Genomic DNA, 11,118 nt, shown 5'->3' on the forward strand with positions numbered 1-11,118 from the left:
CTGAAGAATAAATCACTTCACTTGTCTGTGCCAGAGTTTAGCTCTCTCTACAATAGGGGTAATTATAATTTACTTTTTTAATAAAATGCTATGAGAACCAGTGGTTTGTATGAAGACTTATGCAAGGGCTGGTCACTCGTTACTATTTCTTCAGAGATCGTCACAAAAGGAAGCAATATGAAATGGCTGTTTTCTGTGTCCTCTGAAGATAATACGGAGTAACAGACTTGTAGCAATTTACTGATTTGACTGTAAGGGTAATTAAATATTGGTATAGCTGATGGTTTTTGAATCCTTTTAGGTTTTTAAAAATGACTTATGGAAGCACCTGTGAAGGTGGCTTGGATATATTTTATCCTGCTATATTATCCTCCTATACACAGTAAGATGTGTATAGTTCAGTGTAGATTTAAGCTGCTATACAGCAGTTGCCCTTTACATTTTATTACAATTCTATGAATTCTTTGTGGGCTAGCAGAGGTACTTTTGTGGATCAGATTGGGAATATTTGGGTCTAATATTTTTAACCGGCCAGCATCAACTGATGTTTTCTGGTTTGCTTCACTGTGTTACCATATCAGTGTTTGGTTCTAGGGTGAGCTTGAACCAGGTGTGGGAACAAGAGGGCAGGCCAGCATTTTTCAGCAGCTGTGCTGGTTTAAGCTATTCTTGAATCCAGGTCATAAGAGCAGAGAGGTGAATCAGGACGGTGTGTAACGTGAAGCCATGGATAGCAATTGGTGTATAAGACACTTACGTCATCTGCTTTCATAGATGCTGTTTAATTAGTTCCAGTTGTGGACTGGAAGAGCTGAGAGGTGCTTTGATAAATTATCTCTCTGAGCTGCCATTTAGCTCTTTAATTCTTTGCGTTATGATTTTTATAATCCAATTTAAAGATGTGGGTGGCAGTCTTGTGTGAAACATTACAATTTTTTCAATTCTAGTGATTTAAGAAAACATGGCATTTAAATGTTAAGTGATGTGTTGATTTTTGTTTTCTTTTCAAGTCTGTAACTGAATGTTGAAGGAAAAAATTCAGTATATGTAAAATTTGGGCAAGCTCTTGGTCTTTTGATTTCAAAACTTACCTATAGTATATTTGAGGATTTCATTTTGGTGTCTTAGAAAAATTTTGATTAATTCAGTCACAGGCAATTAATAATCACCTTTTCTTCTGCAGTTACTTTTCATAAAAATTACAATTTTGCCAGTTACTTCTATATAAAGTATGAAACAATATAGAATTATGTTTTTATTTATAGGGGAAGGAGTGGTTTGGTGATGATGGCAAAATCTTAGCATTGCCTAATCCAATTAAACAGTCTTATACTAGGCCTCCGATATTCTCATTGGAAGAAGGCATTGCACCAGAACTTGAAACAGTGTATGGAAAGGTAGGTATATTTCATATATATGGTTCCCATGACCCACTATCTGAGTTCTGGACCAGAAACACTGGTGAACTGAAGGGTTTTGTGCTAAGAACAATGAGTGCTGACTGCTTCCTGGGGTTCCACAACTGGTCTTTTATTGTGCTTTGCTTTTTCAGTTATATTCCACCTGTATTTTTCTGTAAGAATAACACATACAAAAGGACAAAGAGTTTAGCTGATAGTACTGGTTAAAATAGTAAAGTGACAGTCCATGACAAACTGCTTCAAGTGTGTGAGTCACTAAGGTCTCTGTGAGGCACCCATGGATATTCTCATGCCAAAGTAGGGTATTGCATGATGGTTATTTTACAGCATTGAAACTCCTCCAAAATAAGTCTTTACATGGAGTTCACTCCTGTAGAAAGCAACTAATTTTGAGTTATGTTGCATCAGTTTGGATCTTGTTTTTTGAGGATTTTTTTTTTGTTTTCCCTCAGCCACATCATACCTCCCTGGCAAACAGAAGTTGCAGAATGCAGTCAGTATAAATCAAAAAAAGTTTCAATTAAAACCATTCAGCAAGCTTTAAGCAAGCTTTAATTGTTCTGCCTGTTAGCACTCTATTACCCTCTTGGAAAAACTGTGACTTTTTAGACTTGAAAGTAGATTGCTCTTCTGGGACATAGAAGTGTTTCTGTCTGCTGCTGTTGATACAGATGTGAATGTTGCCCTTTAATTGATCCTGGTTACAAATATGCAGTTCTCAGGATGCACAGTATCCCAGTTCTGTGCAGGGTGTTTTAGAATACAGGAAAAGAGGTTGCTGCTTAGATCTTAGTAAAACTGATAGACCAAGAGAGCTTATGTTTCCAGAGCACTAAGTTTACAAATCATTGCTAAAAGTAAGACATTAAGCTTAGGGGTCCTTTATGAGTGGAAAAATAGCTAAAGCATTAGGAATTCAAAGCTGTCATTTTTATGACAGTTTATGTCATATTAAACATTTTGATGAGAAACTGAATGTGGAAGAATGAGGTGGACATAAGTTTGTTTCGTGGCCATTTATATCAGTTCTGTAGAAGAGCTATGTGACAGCTGAAATCCCCTCTCAATCCCACTTTTTCTAGTTCTTATGAAGGGGCTGTAGTGACTACTACATAACTAACAACTTAATCCTTTATGGTACCAGAATATCTGAAGAATTCTAGGAGGGGAGCAGCAGCGTTCAGACAGGAAGCACCTATAATTCTCTTCTGATTTCAGTAGCCTCAAGATACAAGCCTTGATTGCCTTTTGGCTGCAGTGGGTCAAAGCAGACTGTTTAAGCTTTGCTGCTGAAAACTGTAATTGGGCTTTGTTAGTATGAACTTGCCTGGCTTTAGAATGGGAAAGCAAAGAATATATTTCCTCTTCTGCACAATCCAAATGGTCTACAAGGAGAGCTGCTCTCTGAGAGCTGGATTGTTTGTCTTAGAGCTCAGATCTAAGAGGAAATAAAGCGATACTAAACTGTAAAAAGAGAGCAGGCTTTTCTTTTTCCAATTCATTGTCTTCGTCTTCATTGCTCAGCAAAACCTGCAGTACAGGCAGATGACTTCTTATTTCAGCCTCCTGTGGGCTATTGAAATTCTGTTGTATAGAATACCTGTGTGGTTTTATGGCACCCACTTGTCAATAAAGCGAAGAGGCTACCACAGAAGCCTGTACAGTTTAAGGCTCAGTAGTCAAGATGTAGGCTAAATGGATCATTTTCTGTCACAGAATCACTTTGAAAGATAGAGTTTTGTTTGAGCTTGTAAATCCATTTTATTCTTTTTCTTTCAGGCAATAAAAATGACAGCTGCCAATCAATATCTCGTTGGACCTGGAGATTTTCAGGGGCCATTTCAATTGGATATTGATATTTCTGGACTGATATTCACCCATCATCCCTGTTTTAGCCGTGAGCATGTGTTAGCAGCCAAACTGGCTCAGTTATATGATCAATATTTAGCAAGAAAACAGAAGAATCTTACCAGACTTCTCACAGACAAGGTATTTCTGTAGCATCACCATACCTTACTGAGATAATGATGTGACAGTTTAAGGTAAAGGCTGAATTTGTTTCTTCAGAGTAGAGCGATGAAATTCTAATTGTATGTAATGAATGATGTTTTGTCAGAAGAGAAGAAATGAAGCGTTTCAGTGCAGAACTGCATTTTTAAGATTATGCGTGACTTTGATCTATTTAAAATGAACTCTGTGCAGGTTCTGAGGTAAAATAAATATAATTGTTAAAATACAGTAACATTTACATAGTACCCCTTTAGAGTATCCAAAGTGTTTTCCAGTGGATAGTACTCTATGAGATTGCTTATAGCGGCTGTGAGAGGCAGACAGCATAAGACAGCATTCAAGGTTGTAACAAGGCATGATTCGTACAGTTCTGATAGCATCAGCGCACACAAAAATATTTTTAAAGCATTTTAAAATACTTTTGAAATCTGAAAGGATAACAATTCTTTAGAAATGTGAGGTAAATATTGTGATATGACATAGCTCTATGCAGTAGGGTTGCTCTGTTAAAAATTGATTTATTAACTACATATAAACTCAGATTTCCATAAATTAAAGGTGATGATGATTCTCTACCTTAAAGGACTATTATAAGGGAAAAATGATCATTGTGTGCAAGATCATTTTTATGTTACTGTAATGAGGGTCAGTAGGTGCTGTGCAGATACTTCTGGATTTGGTATAAAGCATAAGGTTATATCTCTAATGCTGGACAAATATTTCATACTGTATCTCAAAATAATTCTTTGGTATATTTTGTCTGTCATTTCTTTTGAAGTATTATTTTTAGTTTTCCATAAAAGAGTGAAATAGGACGTTTGGGTCCTCCATGCCCTTTGGAAACCTGTCTCCTCTAACAGTCATTATTTAATGTCCAGATTGTTGCAGCTAAATTATTTTTAAACCTATGCAGATCCTCTTCCATTTTCCGCTCCTTCCCCACCATGTCCCAGTGGACTTCTTATCCACTCATGATGCTTGCTCTTAGTATCTTAAAATACATCACCTTTCAGTCCTCATTTTGGCAGGCTAAACAAACTGTACTTTCTGACTCTGTGCCCCAGATGATACAAGTAGCTTTCCATGTGTTCAATTATTCTTTCAAAATTTCTTTCAATGTAATTTGTTTTTTATACCAGTGAATTTCAATTTCGGGTTACTTGTGTATGTTTTTAGCTGTATGCTTCCTGCTCTCCAGTTACATCATCTCTCCAGTTTGATAGATTTGTTTTACAAAAATCTTTGCTCCTTGATTTGTAATTTCATTGCTTCTACTTTGGATGTAGTTGCTTTCATCTCCTGTACTGCTATTAACCGTTGTGGTTTCACATTCTGTATTATCCGTAAGGAGGTCTACAGCAACATAATAACTAATATTTTAGCTCCTACCCTACTGCTGTTCCTTATTTTTCTCTCGTCTCCTAACCAGTCCTTTACATTCTCTTGTCTTCACAGCCGTGCATATTTTTGCATTCTCCTGAATTAGAAGTCCATCTTCCACATAATCATTGATGCCTATCTTCACATCTTAGTTGAAGTGGTGGCCTCTTGTCTCAACAAGATGGCTCCAAAAGTGCGTTTGAACCATACCATTCTTTCCAGTTCTGTCTTGTCCATAGACCTTCGCTTCTTCCAGTTGTTATTGCAGTATGTTGTCCTTGAAAGCTTTGTTGCAAAGTGCCCAGTTTCTGTAAGACACTCATCAAATCCACAATCCACTCATTTTTGTTATTTTTCTAGGGTTACCTTCAGTGGCCCATCCTAGTCTCAGAAAACCTTTTATAGAAGAGGTTTTTTGGCAGACTCACTTTTTTTTTCCTACCACTTTGATTGCTGAGCTTTCAGAGTAGTCCCAGATCAGTCTTGTCCCCTTGTTTAGATCTGTCACAGTGATCAAAGTCAGTAAATCTCTCTCATATGTCATGGGGTCCTAATGAGAATTTCAGTCATCAGGACCTCACAGACGTGGCAAAACCCTGTAAATACAGGATCAAGAAAATTCAGTGTTTTCTGTTACGTTGTAAATATCTCTTTCACGTCAAGGTGCATTACACTCTATGCCTCATAAATATCAAACCATCTGGTAATTGTTTGCTTGTTCATTTCAGCTGCATGCTTTGAGGAATGCTGTGCAATGTAGTATAGACGGTGGTGCTGCTGGTGTTCCTAGTCCTGTGGCACAACAGAGCATACCTGAATACAAAATTGAGATCAGGTAGGTATGGATTCGTTAAATCATTGACTTTTGGAACTGTATTGTTTTTCCTTTCCATGCTGCTACAGAATACGATTCATGTCAGACACTTAAATTCTGCTGTAAATAGCTCTAGAAGAATTTTGAGGACTTAAGAATTCTTACTCTGAGTAAAAAAAAAAAAATGAAGAAAATATAGCTTAGGCTGAAATCTTAATTCAACAGTGGTGTAATTTGATTAATTTTTCTAATTATTTAGTAACTACTGGTGTAAATAGTGTACCTGCACAATTAAATTTTAAAATAAGACTTCATTAGACAGCTGGATGCGTGAAACTCTCACAACAATGTAAGTGACGTAATTCTTTGAACAGACAAAACCTCTTGGTTTTTTCCATCTTCTTCCTCATAACACAAGTGTTCTTGATTCACTTCCCATTCTTAGGTATTTTGGCCATGGTTTTGCCAAAGGCTTAATATACAGAAAATGGTAGAATTTTGTTTTACAAGACTACAGTTATTGTTCATGGACAGTAACTGGGTAGTAAAAATACATTACAGTTTTTGGCTTGGTAGTGGAAGTTAGTAGTATTTTTGGCAGAAGGGCATTGGTGAGCTGTAAGTATAAGCAGTATGATGAAAATTAAGTTATTTTGGACATTCATGCTGAACAGCCTTTAAACTAGTAGATACTTAATAAAAATTAAAAGCTTTTCATGATCTGAAAATAGACAATAATGTATTAATTTAAATAAACAGAAGTTTAGACCGATTCAGTGGTTCACGAGTAATACCGTATTTTAAAAAATCTTTTTCTAATAACAGTTCTACTTTCAGCCTTGAAATCTACATCTGCTTACACTTACACATCCACTCACTGCTTTTAGTTTGGGAATTGCTTCTTCAGATTTTCATCCTTCAAGTGTGCTGTCTTGTAATACTTTGGTGTCTGTGCAGAACATATAGAAGTATATGGTGCATTATTTTATACTGAAGGACAAAGTCTTCCTTCCTTTGAAAAAGGAGTAGCTTTTATTAATATTTTCTTAACACATTAGCGAGAGGACTGGGAGCAGGAGGTGTGCAGTTACCTTACAGTACCTTGGAGACAGGAACTCTGACCAGGGAAACAGTGGGAATAGCAATGAGAAAGTTCACTGTGGGAAGGAGATTCTTGGATTTTGGCACCACCCCTGAGGCTTGCTTGCAGGTTAATTCTAGTTAGATAGAATATTCCCTCTGGATATCTTAAGTGTTTTTCTAGGTCTTGAGTGCTTTAATTTAGTGTCGCACCATTATAAATCAGGAGAAACTCAGCTGAAATCAGTGAGGTAAGTGTTGTGTAAATAGTGTGAGATGAGCTTGGCTGCAGTTATTCTGGGGCTTTTCATATCTGTAATTCTTTCTGGCTGCAGCTCTGTTGTTGGAAGCTGTTGCACATACAAGGCTCAGATGGGCTCGGGAATTTTTACTGTCCTGGTGTTTAATACTAACTTGGACCACATGTTAATAAAAGCATCTGACCTGACAAGTCTCTCTTTTAACATTGCATTTCCCCGATGGTCAGTGTAGTACACTCATGAGAAATTACAGATGTGAACAGGGTGTTGCATGGAGAATAATCGTTTCCTCAACCCTCCGATAACATAACTGATGCGTACTCTTTGCTGTCTGAAGAGCAGAGCTGTAGTTCTCCCTTCGTTTGGGGAAGAAATGTCATCTGAATATAGAAAACTTTTGCAAATTAGCAATTTCAGCCCTACTGTCTTCATTTGCTGAGGAGGCAGCCAACATATGCTGCAGATGGCAGGTTTCAGACTCTTCGGCTGATGTATTTTAGCAGAGGTGATTCTCTGTGGAAAGGTCCTACTTCCAAATCCATTAGATAAGTGTAATTACTGACCTCTATGTTCCTCATGTCTTTAAGCTTCATCTTCTAGCTTCACCTGATAAACAAAGAAGAAAAGGTTGTTAAGCTGCATGAATAAGTAATATTCAAACTACTAGCTATTGAAGTGGAGAAATTACTGATACTGCTTTCTGGAAAGTCTGTATTTCATCTTTGCTTATTGTTTTTACTAAATTTGCTTACTCCTTTAAACAATGTATGATGTATTTCTTCTCTCAGCTCTAACTCAGCTTCCCCATCTTCCACAATCTCTGGACATTACAAGTAGTAATGTGTTAGCTTACATCTTCTATTTGGTTTTGTGGGTTTTTTTAATCAGATTATTTTTACTAGACATGTTTAGCTAGCAGGATAGTACTGGAAACAGTCTGTGCTTGTGCTGCATAGACATTTACATCACGAGTGTGTGTTGGTCATTAACAGTACTAATTAATAGCTCTTTTGCAAACAGATTAGCGGCTGGAAATGTTAAATCCCAATTCTGGGGCAAAAAAAAGCACCCTGTTAATTTTGTTTGTGTTGAAAATCCTTTATGGCTGTCAAAGGACTTGCATTACTTCATTCATTACTATATTACTTCATCTCTGCAGGTCCTTTTTACTGGTGCTAGAAGCATGTGAAGTTTGAAACGTATTTTGTAATGTGCGATTGTAATAAGCATTACTTCATAGGAGCACTGTATGTTTCCTGGAGTGTTGTTTACATGAATTGACTTTAAAATGTTTTTAATGATGTACAGCTGTAATAAGCATTTCAGAAAACTTTGAGATCTCTAGAGAATGAACTGTAATTGAAGTCAGATTGTCCAGAATGCAAAAGACTAAAGTACAGAAGGAAACCAAATCCTACCATCTTCAATTCTGGGGTTTATGCTTCTTGGATATAAACTACTGCAGCCATCAATCAAATTGAAACCCACATTGCTTGGCTTTTCGTATCGCAAATTTTCACTCTGTTGTTCCACTGAGTTATACAATTCTGATTGATTTTGTGCGTATGTATATATATTTCTAGGCAAACTAGAAGACTTCGTGATGCTGAGCAAGAAAAAGACAGAATGTTGCTTAAGACCATTATAAAAGTTTGGAAACAAATTAAATCCCTCCGTGACTTTCAGAAGTTTACTAACACACCCATGAAACTTTATTTGAGAAAGTATGTTTTGATAACACTTTTTGTACTTCATTTGCCAGCTGTGGACTTCTAATAAAATTAGGCAATTTGGGAACTAAAATTCTGATATGAAGGGTGCAAAAGTAAGAATTTGAGTAGTGTCTGGCACTGGTTGAGCCTGCCACTGTTCTTTTTGAGTCTGGGGAGGAAGGAGGGTTAAAATAACAGGTAATTACTGTAAGACAAGGCATTTCTACAGTGAAGGAAAGGTAATTATATTCATTCTGGAAAGTAACTATCTGCTATCAACTTTTAGACTATATATGCTAGTATTTTTAAATAGAACACACTTTTGATATAATGAAATTAATTCATGGAAAAGTAGACATGTTATGTATTATAGACTTAATTGTAGCCCTTAATTTATGCAATATGTTGATAAATGTTGTTTTGAAGGGAAGAGGTTGATCAGAGATTAGATGAAAAAGAATATGAAGCAGAAATTCAGGCTGAGATAAATGAGTTACTAGAGGAATATATGGAAGAATATGAAAAGAAAATGGAAGAGTATAAGACTGAGCTTCAAGAGTGGAAATCCTGGAGGAAGACACAGGTTTGTTTAAATCATTCAGTTTTACAAAAAATAAAATTATTACTAAAAGTGTTCAAAATCTCTCCTCCTAACACAGAAAGAAAATCAATTTCAGGATAGTTATGCATAAATTTTGTAAGGTGTTTGGACGCATTCTGTCGACTTAGAAGTTTTTAGTAAATTATTTGCTAATTAAAAGATTAAAATGTGCCATGTTTTTGTGGAGCATTGTCTTCCTGCTATTGATTTTCAGTACTTCAGTAGTACTTCCGTTCATTCATACAGGTTAGATGTCAAGTAGGCAAATTCGTGAATTGGGTAATTCATACAGCTGCTATGCAGAGTGTTCAAGAAACATGCTCATTTTGTAAGTTGGTTGGGAAGGTTAAGTAAATGTTTTGCTTGTAGCATATTATGTTTTTGAAGCATGTGAATGGAATGCATTGCTGAATTCTTAATCTGAAGTAGTACTATAGAGTGAGAAAAATCTTGTGTTGTGATTTTAAAATTATACAGTTATTTCTCATACATATTTATTGCTTGTGAATCAAGAGAACAAAAGAGAGAAAAGTCTGTTGATTGAAACATGTTCAGGAAGAACATAATTATTTTTATATACAGAAGTCCAAGAAGAAAAAGAAGAAAAAAGACATTAATGAAGAAGAAGAATCAGTAGAAGATAGTGATCTTGGTGAGAAACGTGTAAAACCCATCCCACCTAAAATGGCCAACAGCTTGGAAATAGAGCAACAGGTTAGAGAAAAAGCTGACAACTGCAGAAGGAAGCCAGGAGAGCCTGCTCTAATTCCTGAACTGGTCCTGTCAGGAGGCGTAACTGCAACTGAGCTGTGTCCTCGGTAAGATCAATGTTGGCTTGCAAATTACTGTGTTGTTATATACTTTTATCATTATTTTCTGCTATTATTTATTAATTGATTGATTGTACAACTTCAGAAGCATGTGCTCACGAAAGTGTTACTTTCCACATTTACACACGCAATTCAACATACATTTTGTAGATTTTAGTCATTTAAAAACTGTTTTGTTTCATACCTATTCAGCAAACAGCTTCATATTCATAGGATATTCATGTTCAAGGAATATTGCTTGGCTGGTCTACTCCCAGTGACTGAAAACTTCAAACTCTTAATTTGATATCATTTGTTGTGTTTTGGAGGAAAGGAGTAGAAGCAAATTTTGCTTCCCTAAATAAATACTTTTATATGGAGGTGGCTTTAGTGGATCTAAAATTTGACCTGTTCGTTTTAAAATCATTTTATATTCATGAGAAGATAAAGCAACTGTTAAATAACAGTATTAAAGTCATGCCTATGTAGTGACATTTTTAGAAAAATACCTTCTTTATTTAGGTGACTTCTGTTTTCCCTTGAGGAATCATATTCTCATTAAAAGTAACCAAAGAATAAAAATGTTATTAAAAATTATATTACAGCTTGTTTGACATATTTACAGAGCAGAAGTTTTGCGACGAGAAGATGTGAAGAAACGCTCTGCATTTATAAAAGTCCTTTTCAACTCCAAAGAAGTATCAAGGACTGTTACCCGACCAATAAGTTCAGATTTCAGAGTTCACTTTGGACAGATTTTCAATTTACAAATATTCAATTGGCCAGAGAGTTTGAAACTACAGGTAGATAATGATTTATCATAGTAACTTTTAAAAAGATAATATGAAATGTAATTTTACTACTCTAATGCATGTATTTTGCTTTATGGTAGTATTGTAAAGCCTGAAAAGCCTGTGAAAGACCTTCTGTTAAATCGTCAGTCTTCTACCCATCCCTGAATTCTCCAGTCACAAACTTACAACTTTGCTGCTACATTTTTTATGCTTATGCTGTATAAATATATGTAAATA

At 35.8% G+C, this 11,118-nt stretch overlaps 1 protein-coding gene across 1 annotated transcript in view; it reads left to right on the plus strand.

Moving 5' to 3' along the window:
- Window positions 1-10,890, plus strand: part of CC2D2A (coiled-coil and C2 domain containing 2A) — a gene marked incomplete at its 3' end in the record, with an annotated part of 16,633 nt that extends 5,743 nt beyond the window's left edge. Inside the window, exons 6-12 of the mRNA XM_010179607.1 lie at window positions 1,266-1,397; window positions 3,201-3,410; window positions 5,540-5,646; window positions 8,549-8,689; window positions 9,104-9,260; window positions 9,861-10,096; window positions 10,713-10,890. Of these exons, the coding sequence (XP_010177909.1) occupies window positions 1,266-1,397; window positions 3,201-3,410; window positions 5,540-5,646; window positions 8,549-8,689; window positions 9,104-9,260; window positions 9,861-10,096; window positions 10,713-10,890 (1,161 nt within the window). The remainder of the gene's footprint in view (window positions 1-1,265; window positions 1,398-3,200; window positions 3,411-5,539; window positions 5,647-8,548; window positions 8,690-9,103; window positions 9,261-9,860; window positions 10,097-10,712) is intronic.
- Window positions 10,891-11,118: the final 228 nt, after the last annotated feature.

This window comes from Mesitornis unicolor, unplaced genomic scaffold (genome assembly GCF_000695765.1).
Source record: "Mesitornis unicolor isolate BGI_N332 unplaced genomic scaffold, ASM69576v1 scaffold9642, whole genome shotgun sequence".
NCBI lineage: Eukaryota > Metazoa > Chordata > Aves > Mesitornithiformes > Mesitornithidae > Mesitornis > Mesitornis unicolor.